This window comes from Protopterus annectens, chromosome 11.part0 (genome assembly GCF_019279795.1).
Source record: "Protopterus annectens isolate FY-2018-M chromosome 11.part0, PAN1.0, whole genome shotgun sequence".
Taxonomy (NCBI): domain Eukaryota; kingdom Metazoa; phylum Chordata; order Ceratodontiformes; family Protopteridae; genus Protopterus; species Protopterus annectens.
In genome coordinates this window covers 415,342,863-415,363,384 of record NC_056745.1, presented here as the reverse complement: position 1 = coordinate 415,363,384, position 20,522 = coordinate 415,342,863, and the positions used below count along the sequence as shown (strand labels likewise).

The 20,522-nt window shown below is 37.9% G+C and overlaps 1 protein-coding gene across 9 annotated transcripts in view; it reads left to right on the top strand.

The window, feature by feature from the left end:
• Positions 1-20,522, top strand: part of ANKS1B (ankyrin repeat and sterile alpha motif domain containing 1B) — a 6,771,497-nt gene that overhangs the window by 2,892,975 nt on the left and 3,858,000 nt on the right. For 8 of the 9 annotated variants that reach the window (XM_044087910.1, XM_044087909.1, XM_044087905.1 and 5 more), the window contains one exon: positions 13,299-13,361. The exons of the other annotated variant lie outside the window; for it this stretch is intronic. In XM_044087910.1, coding sequence (XP_043943845.1) covers positions 13,299-13,361 — 63 coding nt within the window. The remainder of the gene's footprint in view (positions 1-13,298; positions 13,362-20,522) is intronic. 9 annotated transcript variants of the gene reach the window in all.

Here is a 20,522-nt window from a genome sequence, read left to right as displayed (position 1 = left end):
ATCTCCTCTCTCTTCCTTGATCTGTCCAAGGCATTTGACACCATTTCCCATTCCCTACTTCTCTCCAAGCTTTCAGCTCTGAGCCTGTCCCCACCAACTCTGCTCTGGTTTTCCAACTACCTGTCCAATAGAAAATAATCCACTAGATAGCTTGAATCAACCTCACCATTCCTTGACACCCCCACAGGAGTTCCTCAAGGATCCATATTAGGCCCTCTTCTTCTTCTTCTTTCGGCTTTTCCCGGTTAGGGGTCACCACAGTGGATCACCTGTCTGCTCATGATTGGCAGTGGAGTTTTACGATGTCGAGTTGCCAGCCTGGTGCCCAACCTTCCATAGAAGGCACACACACGCACACACTCACACTCCCACCTAGGGCCAATTTGGAGTGTCCAATCTACCTACAACATGTCTTTGGGATGTGGGAGGAAACCGGAGCACTCAGAGGAAACCCACGCGACCACAGAGAGGACATGCAGACTCCACACAGAAGGCACCCCAGCTGAGGATTGAACCAGAGAACCTCATGCTGTGAGGCGACAATGCTAACCACTGCACCACCGTGGACACCCATCCATATTAGGCCCTCTACTTTTCAGTATTTTCATTAATGACTTTCATTTTTGTGTCCCCAACAACTCGGTTATTCAATATGCAGATGACTCAGCTATAATTTCTACCTCTAAAACCATACCTGAACTACTCTCATACACACAGCAAGCATTCTCCTCTATTGAAAGCTGGATGACTAGCAATCATCTCGCACTCAATCCAAACAAAACCAAACTTCTTCTCTTCTCCCCGAAGAAAACCACCATTATAAACAAACCAGATTTCAAAATCTGCTCATTAAATAAAACCACCCTAGAAATGTTCACATTCACAAAACTGCTAGGTGTCACCAAGGATGAAATCTTAACCTTTGACCAGCACATCCACAATAACAAAAAAAAAAAAAAAAACACCAGAAGCTAGGATCCCTCTATAGGCATAAACACTTCGTCAACCCCACTACCAAACAAACCTTGGCCTCCAACTTTCTACTACTCTCCTTACTATATGGTGCCCCCCCTCCTTACTGACAATTGCACATCCCTAAAAAATAAAATGGAAACCTGTTATAATAAAATCGTGAGATTTGCATATAATGCCACCTACTCCTCCCATCACTGTTCCTCACTTCACGCACTCAAATGGCTTGAGCTACCTCAATACCTCATTCACCAGCAACTCTTGATAGCCCACAAGATTATCTATAAACCCCTTGACTGTCCGGCCCTTACCTCCACTCTAACTCAATACCACCCAAACAGACCACTTAGATCAAAAAATTAGACCCTGCTACTCATCCAAAAACCGGCACTCCCTGCTGGACATGCACCCTACTCTTTCTGCATTGCAAACTCTGGAAGTCACTCCCTACATCACTCAGAGTCACCAATAATGCCAGATCCTTCAAAGAGGTCCTCCATTCACATTTATCTACCCATTGGCAATGCTCCTGCTCCACACCCCACATTACCTGACCCCTTCCAGCTGTTCCATTAGCAAATTTGTACCCATACTCTGTATAACTGTTTGGTTCTACCTGACATAGCCGAAACCACACAACACCGACAACCACATCACCGACACCACATATTCGACAGTCCATAAACACGAAACCACACATAACCGACAACGAAATAACGACGGTACACACAACGAAACCCCATACACTGCACACACCAATAACAATTATTAAAACAAAACACATCCCCATTCCACAAACCACACACACAACACAAGCACACCAAAATCCTTACAACCCCACACTAAACCTTACCCTAACCCTAAGGTCCGCCACTATCGCACACACCACTACCCGCTCCCTAACCTAACTCACTTAACCCGCCTACCCGCCCTAACCCTAACTCACTTAACCCCTAACCCTAACTCACTTAACCCACCCCTATCGCCTCCCTACCCTAACTCACTTAACCCACCCCTATCGCTGCCTAACACTAACTCACTTAACCCACCCCTATCCCCACAGACCGTCAATCTCCACACTTACCTGCCTCGCACTAACGCGTCCGTCACTCGCTCACACAGCCTTTCCCCATGTCGGCATCCTCGGCGTTGGTGTTGTCATCCGTCGGTCTTCTGCATTGTCGATGTTCTGCAACCCGCGATTGTCGGTCTTCTTCTCGGTCTTCTGCGCTGTCGACGAAGTCAGGTAGAACCAACTGTTTATATACTGGTATGACTGTTAAACATTTTCAGTTTGTAATTCACATTGCAACTGTTCATATTCTGTTATGACTGCTAAAATTTCAAAAATACATATGTCTAGCTAATATTTTGTTTTTTCTTTTTTATTTGAACTTCAATCTGTAACCTAACTGTATGCTGAACTTGTTGTCAGATTTACTGTTTGTTTGTACATGTCTATTCGGAGCTTTTCTCCCCAGGCCTCCACTGAAAATGGGCTCACTCCGGCCCAGTAGACACTCCTGGCAAACAAATGTAAAATAAATAAAATAAATAAATAATACAAGCTGCAGTAGTGTAGGTTTTAACAAGGTTTTTTTAAACAATCTGTAGCTGCGACAGGGTGCAGTCTGGCGTTGTTCATAGTGGACCATCAAGAACACTTAGGGACTTACACTGGCTCTTTAAAATAAAAGTTGAATGACCAAGTTCTGAGACTTAAGCAGCGACATAACTCTCAATTGTCAAGATTTTAGCAGTATGTCCAGATTTTTACCTCATTCTTTTAGCCTGCTCCTCATAAAATGTGTGGTTTTCTGTCATATCAGTGAGGACTGAACTAACTTTCACACTTCATATCCTTTAGAAAACGCATAACACAAAACTTTTTTATTTCAGCAACTTTCTAACAATATTTAAAATATGCTCCTTTTTTTGGGCCTTTTTTCTCCCACATTATTTTTGTTTTTTTTAAGATTTTGTTTCTGCTAAGAGGTTGAGAGGTATGCACAGCTGAATTGGGGACAGCAACATTTAGCTTCATGTTTAGCAGATATCAAAGCGAACTAAAACAATAAGTTAAACTCTATAAAATTAATATCAAATTACTCATTAAGCAAAACTATTAGCAGACGACTACCGTGCAAAATGTGACTGAATTTAGTCAAGGATGCAGACCGATACCATATAAAATGTGCCTGACTTTAGTTAAACAATGCCTAAAGACTGCCCAGACAATTAGCAGGGACTAGTGATTACCTACAGAATTCATTACATTTACTCAGTTATAAAGAGGGTGCAAACATAGCAAAATGTGCAATAAAGCAAAATAAATGTTTCTGAATAGGCTATTTCAATCCACCCCTTTCATTTAACCAACCAGCCGCATTCCAAACACTGTAAATCAGTTTTTGTAAATAAAACTAACACAAGAAGTATGATTAGCAAGAAGAGTATACAAACAGCTTTCTAAGATTCTGTTTATGCCACAACGTACCTGCCCCCTTATGTTTCCACTACAAACAATTACAAGACAGAGAGTGAAAAAGTAGCAGAGTGCTGTAAGAGAAGATGGCAGGAGTGGGGGAGGTAAGAAAGAAAAGAGATTCATGAGAAAGAGAGGACACAGTATACTTCTGACAGCTTGTGACACTTAAAAAATGTCATTTTTTAAATGCAACCCCCCCCCCCCCCCTGAGTTAGTACAACACAAAAAAACAATCAGAGAAAATGGCATAAGAGAATTACAACCAAATGTGCTTTGACAGAGCACAGTCCAAAGTTTTTTACAGTGGAGAACTTTGCAACTACCTTCCTACTGCCCTGATGTTTGTATGCTTCATCCATACGTACAAACCTAAAACCTAAAATTCAACCTAAGCTTTTACTATAATAAAATAAGATTTTCCTCAAGTATTCCTTCAGTTACTCACCACTGCTTGGCACTAAAACAAATGAAATGGCTAGAACTACCAAACCACCAAACCCCTTAGTTTATTCCCAATTAACCATAGCCCACAAACTACTATATCAACCTGAATACTGTCCTGCATTACAAAATATTTTAACCAGCTATGCTCCTACTAGACAGTCATAATTGATCCTCCTTACTACTGCCAAATCAAGAAACTCAGCAAGTGAGTCATTGAACTCAAATTATATGAAAAACTATGGACCTCCATCCCTCTCAACATAAAATGTACTTCACACCCACCCAAATTCAAACCTCTTCTCAACGTAAACCTCTCTCAAAAGTGGCTATGCTCTTGCAATACTCCTGATTAATGTATATCTACTCTAAATACCAACTCCCACTGTCATCCTGGTGAAAAATCCTAATCTTTCTCTACTCTCCCTTGCATTACCTAACAAAAGACTCCTCCTACTCCCAAACATATATTTTACATTTTCCCTACTTTTACTCAAGGAAAGGTAAGAATTGTTATATTCCCTTCATTTGCACTGCTTTGTACAATGCTTACCCCATACCTACTGCACTGTAATGTCTATTAAATGCCATGTACACTGTTTTGTGCAGTACCTACCCTACACGTATTGCACGATAATGTCTGTTACTGATACTGTTCATCTTCTATACTCCAACTTTTTATTCTCTATGACCGATATTGTCAATCTTCTATACTTCAACCTTAATCTGTGTAATTTGACACTCTAACCTTCATTTCTGTATAAACCCTATACATCTATTGACAAACTTTTATTCTACCACCTCCTTCCCTTTTTTTATCCTGACACTATTAAACTGTCCATTTCTTTTTAATTCCAACTTACCATGTATACTTATGCTAATCATCCAAGACGGATTATCATAACCAGATGCTAAATAAAATTACCACCCATCTCAGACTTTTTTTATGTAAAATTATTGAGAATGTAGTCCATATTTAATCATGTTTTCCATCTAAATTTTTGTTTGAATAGCTTTAGAATTTGACACAGCTCTGAGAGGGCCCATCTTCTATCTGCTAATTATATTATTAACAATGTTAATTACTGACACTGTGCTACAAGGGCTTAATTGTTGTATTCCATCTTGGTCCTCCTCATGATACAACAGCTATTGCACTACCAGTGGAAAGCAACCCACGGCTAGGAATGTTGCTTTCCTCCTGTGTTGCAACAGTTGTTGGTCTAAGTTTGTTTATTTTCATTCCGTTGGATTACTAGTATGATGAATTGTTGTCCACAAAATGCTTCTTGTGCATCTACTGACACACTATACAGTTACGGCCATTAGCTTCAGCTGTTTATAACTCTTACCGCTGGGGATCACTCAGTATCTTATATCAAGTTTAAATTTCAGATTCATGTTGCATACTGAGATATCATGTGGCAGCACTCAGATTTTGGCTTGCTATTTACAGTGTTGAAGTTTCATCTTGGAGATATTATTTTACTGAAAAAAAAAGAGTTTCCCTGCTGTACTGATGACATCCAAATTGACCTCTTTATTATATAATCCACAACATAGAAGACACAAATTAACAAATAATGACAATGCTAGTCTGAAAATATATTTATTACAATTGCATACTATGTGCTATCTCATGTAATTTGTAAAAAGCTTACAGTTTCAGTAGAAAAAAAAAAAAAAAAATATATATATATATATATATATATATATATATATATATATATATATATACACACATTACTGGCTTTTTCTCTGTTAAGTCATTAGCTGAGCTAGCAGGTGGAATGCTTTTTTATTAAAGACATTATAGCTAGATTATAGGGTTGCCACCTGTCCCTATTTTTGCAGGACATTCCCTGGTGCATGCCTGAGATTGTAGGGCAAAAGGTGTTTACTGAGTTACTTTAATAGTTAAATAAAACAATGATTTGTATTTGAAACACTTTAATATTGTAAGATACACTAGAAACATCTAAAATTCTACAAGAGTATGCTTTTTATTTTGAAAAAATTGAAGCCCTGCCTCCTGCACTAGTAGTGTGTATGGTTTATCCTGCAAAATTTCACATGTCCATAAAAAAAAAAATCCCACTGTTGGGCATCTGAAACAGTGGCAACTATAATAGCTTAATCAGTATTTGTTTGGCAGTTAACACCGAGATTAAGGCCAGGAACTATTAATGTACTAATTCCTATAGACCAGGGTTTGATTCTATTGACATCTGTTTGCCTGTTGTGTTATTTATTGCCCTTGAAAGGGATACAATGGCCCAGTGGGATTACCCCATTAGTAAATAAATAAAATGATGAATTATTTACCTCTTCTTTAATCTGTAGTGTATGTATAGTTATGCCATGTTTGTGAACTGCTGGATTCCATTTCTGACTACGTGCTGTTTTAAGTTTTCCATTATAATTGTTTCCTGTTTTATGTGTAATGTTACCCAGGGGAAAAAATCCTCCACTATATTTGTGTTTTTGCCTTGGGGTATATAGATTCTAATTATGCAGATTGTCTTGTGTTTGTTGATTTTGAATGAGAATATGAGAAGGGGAAGGTTTGAGAGGATGTAGGGAAAAATGTGAGGTATTTTTATAGATAATAATAACTCCTCATGCATTTTTTTGGTTCCATCTGACTTCAGCATGTTATAATTTCGGGGGAGAGTAGGATTCTTTGTCTTTTATTTCTTGCTCTAGACAGGTTTCAGCGGCTGTGTGTATGACAGGGGAGCAATACACAATCCAAGCATAAATTGTTGGTAATTTGTTTCAAGTGCTTATTAGGTTTATATTAAAGAGGTGCATGCTATTGGACTTTTCTTTGGTGTAGTGAATCGATTTTGGGACGTAGCACTGTTTTACGGTTAGATTTGCTAAGGCTGGCAATGATGGGAGTATTTGTTTAGTTTTGCATTGTACACTCAGTTTTGAGTGGCAGTGCATTGAATACCACTAATATATCCTAGCATTATATAACATCTTGCTGTTAACCCCAGAAATTACCATAGTAGGCCCCTGTTAAAACCCAGTCCTTAATCATAAACAGCCCACCCTTTTACAGGATGGAACAACATGGATATGTAATTTACAAATGTCGCTGTGGCCAGCTTGGTAGAACTGAGCAGCCTAAGGAAATGTAACAATTCTCACATGTTCTCAGACAACCAGTTAATTATTAAAGAAAATAGCACTGTATGTGAGAGATGGAAATACTCAACTTCCTTGGAAACAAAAATCTCACATACAAAAGAGGTTGTCAGGAATACCAACAATACATCCCTCACATAGACACCAATCATCGCAGACACTGACTGTCTTATGCTGAGGCACTAAAAAGAAATTTTCCCAAATAACTAAGATCTCCAAAGTCTCTCAATGGCAACACCACTCCTCAGCAATCACTACAACATACACCAAAAGCAACAACAAACATCTCACATAAGCCTACACTCAATGGTCTGCTAAAAGCAAAGCCCATAAGGCAAGAGTATACTTAATCTATTAATGTTGTCATTGGGGAATCTGTTTTGTGACACACAGATGCCCACTCAGCAGGTTAGATACTAAGAGGAAAACAGTCATTTACCTATCTGGAGCCAGGATCTGCAATATCATACATGCACTTAAATTACTGAATCCCAGGTACCAGTACGATTCTATCATAGTCAATGTGGGTGTTAAAGACCTGACACACACCTTACTGGACTATATGAAAAGAGATATAATGGATCTCTCAGAGTATGTGTCACAGATAAGCATGAGCCTTGCATTGAGCAGCATTCTACCTGCACCAAGGATGATGAACATAAAACAATTGATTTTGGTGTCACTCCATGGTATTCAGTTTCAGTCAACATGGGAAGACATGGTCAAAAGGCCATGTTGTTTTGCCAAGGATGGACTGCACCTGTTCCCACTAGCCTTTCAGATATTGGCAAACATTTTATCCACCTCCTTAGAGCCTTTTTAGGCAAGGATCAAAAGACACAACTACCAACATAGTAAAATAGTCTACAAACAACATTAAGGTTTTACTCCCCAATGCTTGGACCCTAAATAAAAAAACTCCACATCTTTCAAGCCCTCCTCATTCTGGAGAAAGTACACATCTATGCCATGATCCAGACTTGGTTTAAAGTTGTAGAAAGTACTCTAACAGTACAAGGCTACAGTGCCTTCTACACATTTAGACCAACAGCAGCAGAGATTGGGACCAAAGGTGGAGGTATCTCGATCTATGTCAGCAACAAACATACCTCCAGGTTGGTTAAACAGGAGGATACCATGGAGCTCATCCACATACAAGTCACCTTAGATAAGGTCCCTCGCCATATCATGGCTAGCAACAGGTCACCTTCTATGCCCCTAGAATCTCATGGCTCTTACCTAAACCTACTAGAGGTGCCCCCAATAAAACTAGACACCCTACTCCTGGATGATTTTAATTACCCCTTTATTGACTGGGAAATGTATACTGCCTCAAAATCACAGGCACAATCCTTCCTGAACCTTATTAACACAAGCATGCTGGAACAGATAGTGCATACTCCAACCAGAAGATTAAACATACTGTATCTGGTACTCACCAGCATGGAAGAGGGTTGCAACACACACCCCCCCCCCAACACCAAGGTCAGATCACAAAGCTGTTTCATTTGAAGTAAAAATCAACCCATAAAATCCAGCTAAATCAGCAACAGTTAGAAACTATTCAAAGGCAGACTACATCTTATCATGTGACAGTTTGTCAAAATTCAAAGTTCCCTTAACCACCAGCTATGGCTACCGATGTAGAAGTATTCACAGGGTCCCTATACAAACATATGAATAGCTGTATAGAGGCTGCCATACCTACAATAAATAAACCCAAAACAAACACTAAAAACAAATCCCACTGGTGGAGTCCACATTTAAATAAGGTATATAATAAAAGAAGATAGCTGATGTATAAAATCAGGAAGGGCAACACCCTTAAAGACAAGCACTCCCTTATTCAACTAAACAAGAAACTAAGAGGTTTAATTAAGTCCAACCATGCTAACTATGAGGTCAGGATAGCCTCACAGGCTAAAGACAATCACAAGGCCTTCTTCAGCTATGTCCTTAGAGATAATACACAGCAGTGTGCTGAACTGGTGGTGAATGTAACCACCTTCACTGACCAGGGTGACATAGCAAATCTACTTGCTGATAAATTCAGCTCAGACTTCATCCCCCACTCCCTTCAGCTTGACAAGATGAAATCCCCTCCAGCATAATTCCCTCAGCTATCATCAGGGACCAGGTGTTTGCAAGACATGCTAAAGCAAATAACACTGCCTACATGTATCCCAGCAGAATCGCTGGTTGCCTCCTGAACAAGCTAAAACATGACCTGTCAGGACCACTTGAGGCACTTTTCAACTATAGGCTTGACAAAGGCTATGTTCCAAGTTAACAGAGGACTACAACACTTATTCTCCTCCACAAGGGCAGACCATCAACCAACCCAGGGGGGCTACAGATCCATCAGTTTAACAAGCCTAATATGCAAAGTTATGGAATGAATTATAATGGAAATGATAAACAAGGACACTGGAAACCCACAGCACCTTACCTATCCTAATTTGGCTTTGTTAAGTGAAGGTAATACCTACTTAACCTGGTAGACTTCTTTGAGAGAGTCACCAATGTAATGGATGAGGGTAAAAAAAAAATGCATAGTGTATCTTGACCTGGATAAGACGTTGGATACAGTACCCCACTTAGGCATTGTTGACGAGATATCTGAGCTAGGTGTAAATCCTTAAATAACTCACTGGATCACTAGCTGGGTCACAGACAGGGCCCAAGAAGTGAGGATCGATGGGACCACTTCCACCAAGAGCCTGAACACCAGTGGAATATTCCAAGACACCATTAACATGCAAATGGGTTTGGCCCAGACACATGACTGGTGCCTAAGCAATGGCCTAAAACTCAATGTCAAAATTGATTTATAAGGCCCTTTGGGAAACTATCAAATCAAGTTAATTAATGCATTGATAAAATGCCCCTAAGAGTCGACCTGCTAGAAAGGGATCTGGCAACCTATGTTGACAGCAGCCTGGCCTTTGACTAACACATAGCTATGATAATAAGAAAAATCATTCTATGTCACCCAAATAATAAGTAAGGGTATGGCATCCAGGTCCAAGGAAGTTATAGCACCAGTCTGCTTGGACTTATCAGATCTATCATTGAATACAATGTCTCCTTTGGCATGTATCTTACCAGACACCTACATCAATTGGAATATCCACAAAAGTTTCTCACCAGGAAAATTCAGGGCATGAATATTCTCTCCTACACTGAATGCCTAAAGACTCTGTCGCTGAATTCATTATCTACAGGCTGCTGAGGGGGGAATCTTTACCTGGTTTGCATGGTTTCTTAAGTCCCATCCCTGATGGATCTGTTGCATATGTGCAAACTACACAGCACCAGAAACACTAGATCCACAAATCTAAACTTTGCTAGTGGCATAAACAGTACATGCTGCAGAGTTAGAACTGGCTCCCTAACTATGTAAAACAGAGTTCATCCCTGACCCTATTTAGACAAAACCTTAACAACTGGATGGGGAATCATAAATTTATCCCTGGTTTCACCCTCATGCCCCTTATGGACAGAGGCCGTCAATAAGAAGAGTATTATCCTAACTAATAGCCTCCATCCACAAATTCTTAGTTACCTACCTATTAATATGCCCTCCCATATAGATGTCCATGAAAAATGGGAACTAAATGGTTTGGGGTGTGTGGCTAGGCTTGTAAGGACCCTAGTGGTTGTTAGCCTACTAACAACCTGTGAACCTATGTTACATATGGGAGAGTGCTCTGAGTGATTGTACCTGAAGAGGTGAATGGTTGTTTAAGAAAACGGCAGTTGAGGAGACAATATTGAAGTGCTACCGGGTACGTGTGTAGCTGGAGATGGTAAAGATTGCATGTGTGCTGATAAGATGTTAGATAAGCTAGTAGAAAAAAAATGAGTTGAAAAGGTACTGACAATACTTGTGAGAGTAACAGTAGTAGAAATAGATGTGTTTAGTGGTTAAGATTGTGAGGTGTATGATAAGGAAATTTAAACTAGATCTGAGGAAACAGTGTAACTGAGCATATCACAAGGTGTCCAGAAAGCTAATTCAGACAGTCCTGCAATAGGTTGAAGTCCCTGAAACATTGGCAGAATAAGTGTAGGCTATGTACTGTGAACCAGTGACACAAGTACGAACAGTGTTTGGACTCACAGAGGGGCTCCTAGTGGGAGTGGGTGAGCATTAGGATTCAGTTCTGAGCCTATTGATGTTTATACTGGTGATGGACTACATTATAGAAGATGTATAAACAAAGCTCCTACATTTATTTATTTTTATTTATTTTATATTTGTTTACCAGGAAAGTCTGACTGGACATATGTCCTTTTTTATTGGAGGTTCAGGGAGAAAAGCTCCAATTAACTAAATAAAGTAAGGTACATATAACTGCATGTAATAAACTTTAGAAATAAATATAGAAGATACAGGGACATTCAGTTTAAAATACATAGAGAAGATACATAATTACACACAGTTTAAGGTAACATTGTATATACACAGACGTTTTTCAGCAGGATACATTGATTGCAGTCACATGGAGAAAATATTCAAGTATCATATATAATAGTAGCATGTAAGGAAGAGATTTCACTAAGTCTTCAGCGTTATAGTTAGTGATACTTGTGTGTGAGTTACAGGAGAGATGGTGGTAATGTTGCTGGTCAGGATTTTGAATGAGGGGATAGGAGCTATAGATCCAGTAGGCAGGAAAAGCAGGAGTTTAGTTTTGTTTGGATTTAGAATTAGTTGAGATTTGGTAAATTATTCTTTAACAGAAAGTAAGTATTCATGAGTTATTGTGTGTAGTTCTTGTAAGGAAGAAGCAGAACATATTAGTGTTGAGTATTCTACATATTGTATGGCAGAAGCATGTGTAGTAGAGGTATGGAGATTGTTAGTAAACAGAGAGTATAGTAGGGATCCCAGGATGGAACTTTGGGGAGCTCCTGGAGTGACTGGAAGAAGGAGGGAGAGGTGCTGCTGGCATTTTACTGCTTGGTACCGACAATCCAAATAGCTTTGGAACCAAGAAATGGTGGATTTGCTGAAATTTAGATCAGGAAGAACATTAATAAGTTTACTATATGACACCATGTCAAAGGCCATAGAAAGGTCAATAATTGTTTCTGTGATGATTTATTGTGTTGGTGAAAGACGTTAGAGCAGTGCTAGTGCCGTGGAAGGGGTGGAAGCCATGCTGAGTGTTGGACAGGAAATTATGTGTTTATAAGTGGTCCATAATTTGAGAATGAATATATCTCTCCAGTATTTTACATAGAGGGGACAGAATAGCAATTGGATGGTAGATGGTCAACTCAGTTGAGGGATCCCCTTTGTGTAGTGGAATGATATGGACAGTTTTCCAAATTGCAGGAATGTGATTTTCAGCTATGGCTCTGTTAACAAGTATTGTTAATGGGTAGGCAATTGCATCAGCAGTGATTTGCAGAAAGTATGCAGGTAGTTTGCCTACAGCCAATGTTGTAGGTTTTAGTTCATTGAGCATTTTTTATTGTATTTATAGGAATGGGCTGAAATGAAAAGATATTATTAATGTGAGAATTTGGATGATTTGGGAGGGGTGCTGGGGGTTAGATGAGACTAGAATGGACTCAATCAAGTATTTGTTGAATTGAGTTGGTATGTTTTCTGTGGTGTTTGAAGTATTTTGGGAGGGTGTACTAAATTTACCTGGTAGGAGTATGTTAATAATGGCTGCCCAGAACTTTTAAAGATTGTCTTAGTGCTTTATTTGTATGCTGTGGTAGTAGTTAATTTTGTCTAGTTTAACTGATTTCTTTGCTTTGTTTCTGAGCTCTTGATAGTTTTATTTTGAAGTTTGTGATCTGTTCAATGCCATTGTTTCCAGCTTTGTTTCTGGCTTTGAGAAGTAACCATGTTTCTTTAATAAGCCAGGGGCCAATAAAAAGTCTGAATCAGACTGTTCTGGAATGAGCATGTGAGTTAAGGATATCTAAAAAGGAAGAGTTGAAGTATTTGACAGCTTCATCAAGATTGAGTTGTTTGAGTGAAGTCCAGTTACAGCTTTTTAGGCTGGATATGAAGTTGCTGGGGTTAATTTTTTTTTGTCTCTAATTATGAGGTAGGTAGTTGTTTTTGTTTGATGAGACTGATACCTTCGTAGAAAGTTTGGTAGATTGTCACTCAGGCTGTCTGAGAGGCAAACAGAGTGTGAGATATGCTGTGGTGTATTCATCAAAATCCAGTCAAGTATTGACTACCTTTTGGTTGTTTTGTCTATTCTTGTAGGAGACCGGATGTTGTGTAAATCCATGGAGGCTGATACAACTAGTGGGATTAGTAGAACTGCAGGTGAGTCAAGTAATGTTAAAATCATGTATGATGATTGTTTGCTGTGGATGTGAAGTAGTGGTCTAGTGCAGTAAGTTTTCCAATGTGGATACGTTGTTTCCGGGTGGGATGTAGCAATCAATTATGTTAAGCTGTTTATTGGTGTTAATTTTTAATTTGAAAAGAATTTCTTCAGTGTTGTCAAAGGCTGGGCTGATTAGATCTACAGTCTCAATTTTAAGGTGATTTTCTGTATAAGAATGCTATACCACCTTCCCTTCCACAGTATGTTGTATCCCAGAGCCAATATTTCATTACTATTAATAACTGGTTTTAAACATGTTTCTGTTAGAGCTGCTATGTCTGGTGAGTATAGTGACAGAGTGGCATGCAGATCATCAATTTTATTTGTGATGCTTCTGTGACAAAGGGAGATACTTCCAGCCCAGCTATCTGGAATTTTGTAAACAATTATACGTCATTTGTGGATTTCAACATGATCCATATAAGATGCTTGTGTTACAACTGTATTAGAACTATACGCTATGTGTATATCTAATTTGTTTGTACAGACATGCGTGTTAAAAAAAGGTATTTTGTAAAGTGCTGAGCTTAAAGATGTATCCAAAGTGTGCCCTGCTGGAAGAGAAAAGAAATGTACATACACTATTGTAACTGTTTAAATGTATATATTTTAACTGTGGAAATTGGAACACAGGAGGTTAACTTCATTCCAGCAAAACTTCAGAAAAATAGCTGAAATTAAATTACTTTATGACAGCAAGAGAGAGCATGTATATACTAGGGTGCTCTCTGTATTGTGTTGAAAGAGAAATAATTACTAGGCTTGAGATATGGAGGTGTTTATTGTTTTATGACTTCCAGAATCTGCCATAGATTTGAGGTCTATGCATTTTTATAGGTAGATGCTAAATGCTACCAGCTGCTATCAATGGTTGTTTTGAGCCTGGGGACTAGGAGTCAGATGACAAGAAATGATGTCATTCTGCAAGCTAGGCCAGCAGTAATATTTAAGATATTAATTTGAGAACTCTCCAAGAGAAAGACAGCATTCTGTATTCTGTCTTGGACCTGACAAGAGGACCCATTCACCACACATTTGCCTTGCTCATAAGTAAGTTAACTAGAGTACAGCAATTCTTTTAGATATAGTCAGGAATATAGTGGAACTCAGTTTAGATAGTTTTTCTTGATTTATTTATGACTGTCCTGCAATGTTGTTTTAAATATTTCCTGTGATTTTGAACTCTGATGTCACTGTAAATATATATTTAGTATTGTCTTGTTCTTTTATTTATTATTAATACATTTAAGCCTTTCATTATGGCTGATCTGTGCAGGGATATTTAAGTTCTGAGAGTACTTGCATATTTATTTGATGACACTGTGGGCCACTCCCAATAGCATTGCTCTTGGTCAAACTACCCTTTGTATTAATAGTAACATTACACAGTAAGATTGGACACCCTTTTTATGGCCTTAAAGTAGCTGATAAGGAGCTGGCTGGTGGCAGTGATAACTACGTTATAGCCTGGGTAGAATGGGACATAGCTAGTAAACCTGTGCCAGCCTTTCCCAGGTGTGTGTCTGTGTATAAATCAAACCTCAAAGAGTGTGTGTGTCAGCTACTTGGGCAGAAGGTGCTGGCAGTCTTGGCTAAGCCACTCAGCTGAGATCTCAACTCTATAGCTGTGCCAGTAGGGAGTCTTGTTGGGGATCTGGAGAAAGAGGGAGAAACCAGCCCCAGACTGACTGTGGTCTCTGTGTGCTCTTAAGAGAAATTGTACTTGATGCAGAGCTGCATCTTGAAATACTGTGTGTGTACTTGTTGTCCTCCCAATGTATGACCTCCAATAGTGCCAGTGGTGAGGACCGAGGCTCCTTGATTGCTGGGCCAGTGGTGGGGCATCACATTACACTGCCACCCATAAATGTGGTGCCCCACCACTGGACCAGTGATCAATCATCCTCATTTTGGAGATGTAAGGATGAGAGTTATGATTTAAATCTCTAATGTACATTTTGTTTTTTTCATGCCAGTACTTCTAAATGTAGTTTGCCTGACCTTACAAGGATGTAATAATATATATGGTTGGCTCTGCTGAAATGTCTTGTGACTAAGAATTAGTTTGTTTAATTTATCCAGTTCTGCTGTTAACCCATTGATTGTACATTTATTATGGTGTATAAACCTGCCCATTAATTCACAGCCTACCTTGCCAAAAAAATAAAAAATAACCTCATGAAAGTTATATACTTAAGTTTCACATTCAAAAAACACCATGGTAGTTACACCATGATCCTGGGCATACTTGTTCATGTTCATTTTAATGTTCTAATAGTTTTTTTGTATATTCAATAATTTAGTTGTGTATGTGGTCTGGTTGTTGTAATGTGTATCTTAAGTGATAATTTAATTTGGCATTGAGTTTTAGGCCATGACTTTGGCACCAGTCATTGTCTGGATTAGACCCACTTAGAAGATGTTGGTGTCTTGGGGGAATCAATAATATAAAATCGTATTTTTTGTATGTCAGGTTAATCTAATGATGCGTCTACTGAATCAGGAAACAGAAGTGCTTTGTGTATTGAGTTTCATGTGATTCAGAGTGTTTTTTTCTGACCCTTTCTCTGAGTAGCATCAGTTTTAAATTTGTTATATAATTAAGTTGGGCAAAAAGAGCCAATGTCTCCATATTGGGAAGAAAGAGGTTTCTCCCCTTTACATGATCTATTTTGTGCTCTTATATTTTAGGGAATGCTAAATTTCAAGATCAGTTGGGAAGAATTTGAGTTACATGGCTTGGTCTTTGACTGGTAGTTGATCTGCTGTTCAGATAGCACAGTTTTCATATCTCACTGGAATGCAACATATTCCACCAAGACATAGTTATCTATATATCATAAGTACACAGCTACCTGTAATTCTGTTAAATTGTACCAAAGCTTATTGAAGTACAGATTTAAGGATTCTGACAGCTCCGCTACAACAGCAGAACTTAGCCACAGTAAATGTTCTTATTTCCCTTTTCTTCAGCTGCATCTAAACTGAAGATTTCATCCCAACGGTATATTACAAGAAAGGTGTGCCATGTAAAAACATGACTTGTTGCAAACTATATTATAATGTGCTGAACCACATACATACCAAGTCAGCTGTTATTTCACATAACTGTTGTTTTATATTTCTTTTATCCGGTATGTAATTTAGACAGTGAAAACCTTAAGGTCTCTACCCTTGTATCAGGGTTAGACTTAAGTACAGTCTTAATGTCTGCAACAACTGTTAGGGAAAAAAGATGATTCTGTTTGCTTTCCCTTAACATTATTGCGCCACAGTCAAGACATAAGGAGGTTTTAACACAAAATATACTGCTGCTAACTGTATGAGTTAATGAAGAGTGTGGTTGTACAAAATGATTCCAGAAAATACTGTAGTGCAAATGAAGAAGAGTGAAAGGGACATATTTTGTCTGAGGATAATGTGATAGATGCATGTGATTAGAATCATTTGGTCATAAATGCAGTCTCTATCTAATTTTCATTTCAGATTTACTTTTTCTGTGGTGTTCCCAATCATTCTAAACACATTGACAGTTATAAAACTATTTTCGGTCTTTCATACACAGGACTTCTTCAGTTCTAGTTTGCAATGATAGATGTCTCTCATTTTCTTTCCTAGTTAGCAAGATGAAATTCTAATGCTTATGACAAATGCTAATAATGACCTATAAAAGAGCAGTAAATCAAATAATAGCCTAACAAAAGCTTAATCATGTAGTTCCGTGCTAGACAAGTATTTTTCTCCATATGAAATGTAATCAATAATATAAATTAAAGCAGTTAGCATGCCTAGCAGATTAACAATAGTTGATACTATCTGGTCCTTAGCAATGAGATGGAAGGTATACGTTTACTTGCATGCAATGGGCAATATCAAGGCAGCCAGAGAAATAAACTAAAAAATAATGTATACAATATGTACAGCTGTGTTTTTGCCTGTCTTGGTCATTTATTAGTTTTTATGAATACTTGTAGTTTTACTATATAATCCTACAGATGCACCTGTAAGAAATATGTAATATAGTATTCATGCATCACTTTTATTTCATGATGCTAAGAAATGCTATGACGTTTGCATTTCACTATAGAACTCGTTCAGAATAAGTCTCTGACAAAAGCTGCTTTCAGAAGACCCTAAAGCAAGGGAAACTTTACCGTAATCCTATAAAACATACTTGTCTATTGCCATACAAGTGTTAAAAGTTTTTATAAATCTCAGACTTCATGCTTCAGGTTTACCTAACATCTTGCACCTCAAGTATATTACACCACCAAAATCTGATAAGCAAATTTTCCTGCATTTTTTCAACATGGACTATACAATTTATATGTGTTTATTGTATATACTGAATCTGTATAATGTGTAATGTGCTCAGTATATAACAGGCAAGTGACAATGCATCCAAATACAGATGGTCAGCAAATGGCATTTGACATACAAATGCTTTCTTTTAACAAAGCAAGTATAATTACAGTAGTAATCAGCACATTAGAAATTATACAGATTAAAAGTACAATAAATTAAGGCATGACATTCAGCACACTTGCTATAATGCAAGTCGCAAATACACAACATTTAGGGTCTGATATACCACATAAGCATATAATAACAATACTTAACAATATCTATAGTAAATCTGCAGTTCACATGACACCATATCACTAAACAAAATGAAGGTGTGCATAATAAATCATTGTATAGCTTAGAATTTATCAGCATAGGTGCTCTGCACTTGGTCTAAATGCAGGTTTGTCAACATCTGTTCAATTGACCACATTTGGTCACTTTATGCAGATAGTCAACAGATATATGAGATAGACAGCCTCCAGGTAGGGGAATATTCCCTTGCCCCAGGGATTGTGTAATCTCTGAGTTATTATATATACTTAGCAGGGGAGGGGGCTTGCCCCACTTAAAAAAATAAGATATTATTTGTTGTTTTAGAAAATTGCATGCACTGAGATTCTTTCTTGGCACATGTGCGATGATGTGTCGATGTTCAGATTGTGGATCTTTTGCACAGAGGTTGACATATGGGATACCCAACTAATGTGAGTAGACCCATCTGCATATGTACATATCTGTACTGACTTGCTGCTTTGGTGTGATCAGCTGGCCCCAAAAAGTGTATCAAATGCATAGCCTATGAAGAAGACTGCTTCTTCCCTATTCAGTGATATAAAAAAAACAGTGCATGGCAACATTATACATCCATTGGTCTGACTGTGGCATGAGCCTCCTTGGAATTGCTTACACTTAAAGGTAGGCAATTGTGGGAATGCATGCAGTTATTGACATCATTCATTAAATCCAAACATTTTGAAACTTTAAACCATGAAGAAAACAAGTCTCATGACATCTCTGCTCATGCCTGTGGAAGGATTTAGGAAGGGAACAAGCATGAAATTCAAAACAGAAGTGGACAATGAACAGATATCAACAGAAACAGTTAAAAAATGGAAGATGAAGAGGATGACCAGAAAAAAGAAAGAAAAAGAAAGAAATGATATATGGAAACCCCACAATTACAGCAGAAAGCACAGATAATTGTTTGAACAACCACATGTTGATCAAGAATTAATGCACAAATGACTTGGGGGAGATAAACTGAAAGCAAAACATGAAATGCTAGTAATGGGAACTCAAGACAATGGAGTATGTCCACAATGTTTCATAAACTCTATAGAAAAATATAAGCTGCAGACAAATGAAGGTTCTACACCAAAGAACTAGAAGGTTACACATCTTACTGCAGGCTGCAGTACACTTATGGTTAAAGGTTTGTATAGTGAAAGACACAGCAATGTGACTGTATTATAAACATTATAACTTAAAGAAGCTGAGAGGCATTGGAAACATGAAGACCTAAGCAATTTGCAAATAAAATAAATAAAAAGCACATTTGTACATAGAGTGACAAGTCAGTAGCACATATGTACATAGACAAGTCAGTAGCATAATAAATAGGTATATACAGTATACAATGTGTGTCAACAGAGTGTGTGGCATATAGGAAAAGTAGTAAGCAAATAATATGAGTGATATTATGTTTAACTCACAGGGCAGGCTAATATAGTCTAAAATGACCAAACATCTTGTATGGTATATAAAAAGTAAAATTATTGCAAAGAAACACCCCAGCAGGACATAGCTAATAATATAATACATTTTGCTTGGCGTAAAAACACATGTTGACTGCCGTTTTAGCTACCCTTCACCCACCTACTTCTCCATTGTTCCTCTAACTGGCCAGTTAATTCATACTATCCTGTGGATTAATGGCAAAGTTACAGTGACCATCTTCAGGGTCAAAGGGCAACGAGTAACTGGTTCATCTGCTAGGCTATTGTACAGCAGGCAGTTTTAATTGTTCACTTCCTCAGGCACTAGTATGTAGCCATTAGTGCTGGGGATTTAGGGATGGAATCTCCATACATGCTAGCTAGTTTCCTGGAATGCAGCACTTTGCCACCATTTTATTAAAGCTGAGCATGCAGAAATATAGCCTACATCTTCTTCTGAGGCAAAAGAGCTCAGGAATGGCCCCTCATAACAAAAAAAAAATAAATTCTCTTTCATTTTTATTCAATTCCTTACAATACTCAGAACTTATACAATCTAATCCAGGCACTGATTCATTCTTACCTTTTTATCACATTTTCTATTTCTTCTGTTGTTATAACATTTTTGAAATAAATGTTTACTTTTTCAGATATTTTTCACTTTCCATTCTTTTTAACCATCCATTTCCTTTTTCATATATTTTGTTTACATTTTCAACCACCTCCATAATATTTTCTTATTTGTATTTATGTTCTTTTCTGCTGTCATCCTTTCTTCTCTCATTTCACTTGTTTTCCTTAATAAGGGGAACCTACTCTTTTTTCCTTTCAGAATAAAATGTTTGGCTATGCAACATCATTTCTACTTCTTCACCATTTTTTTCATACATCTGGTTTTCATATTCCCTTATTTTGTCATTTCCCTTTTCTATCTGTCTCTCATAATTCTGTAAACTTTCTTCAGATTTCATCATATTTATTTTTTTTTACTTTCCACTTCTAAATATATGTTATACTTCTGCTTAAACACTATCC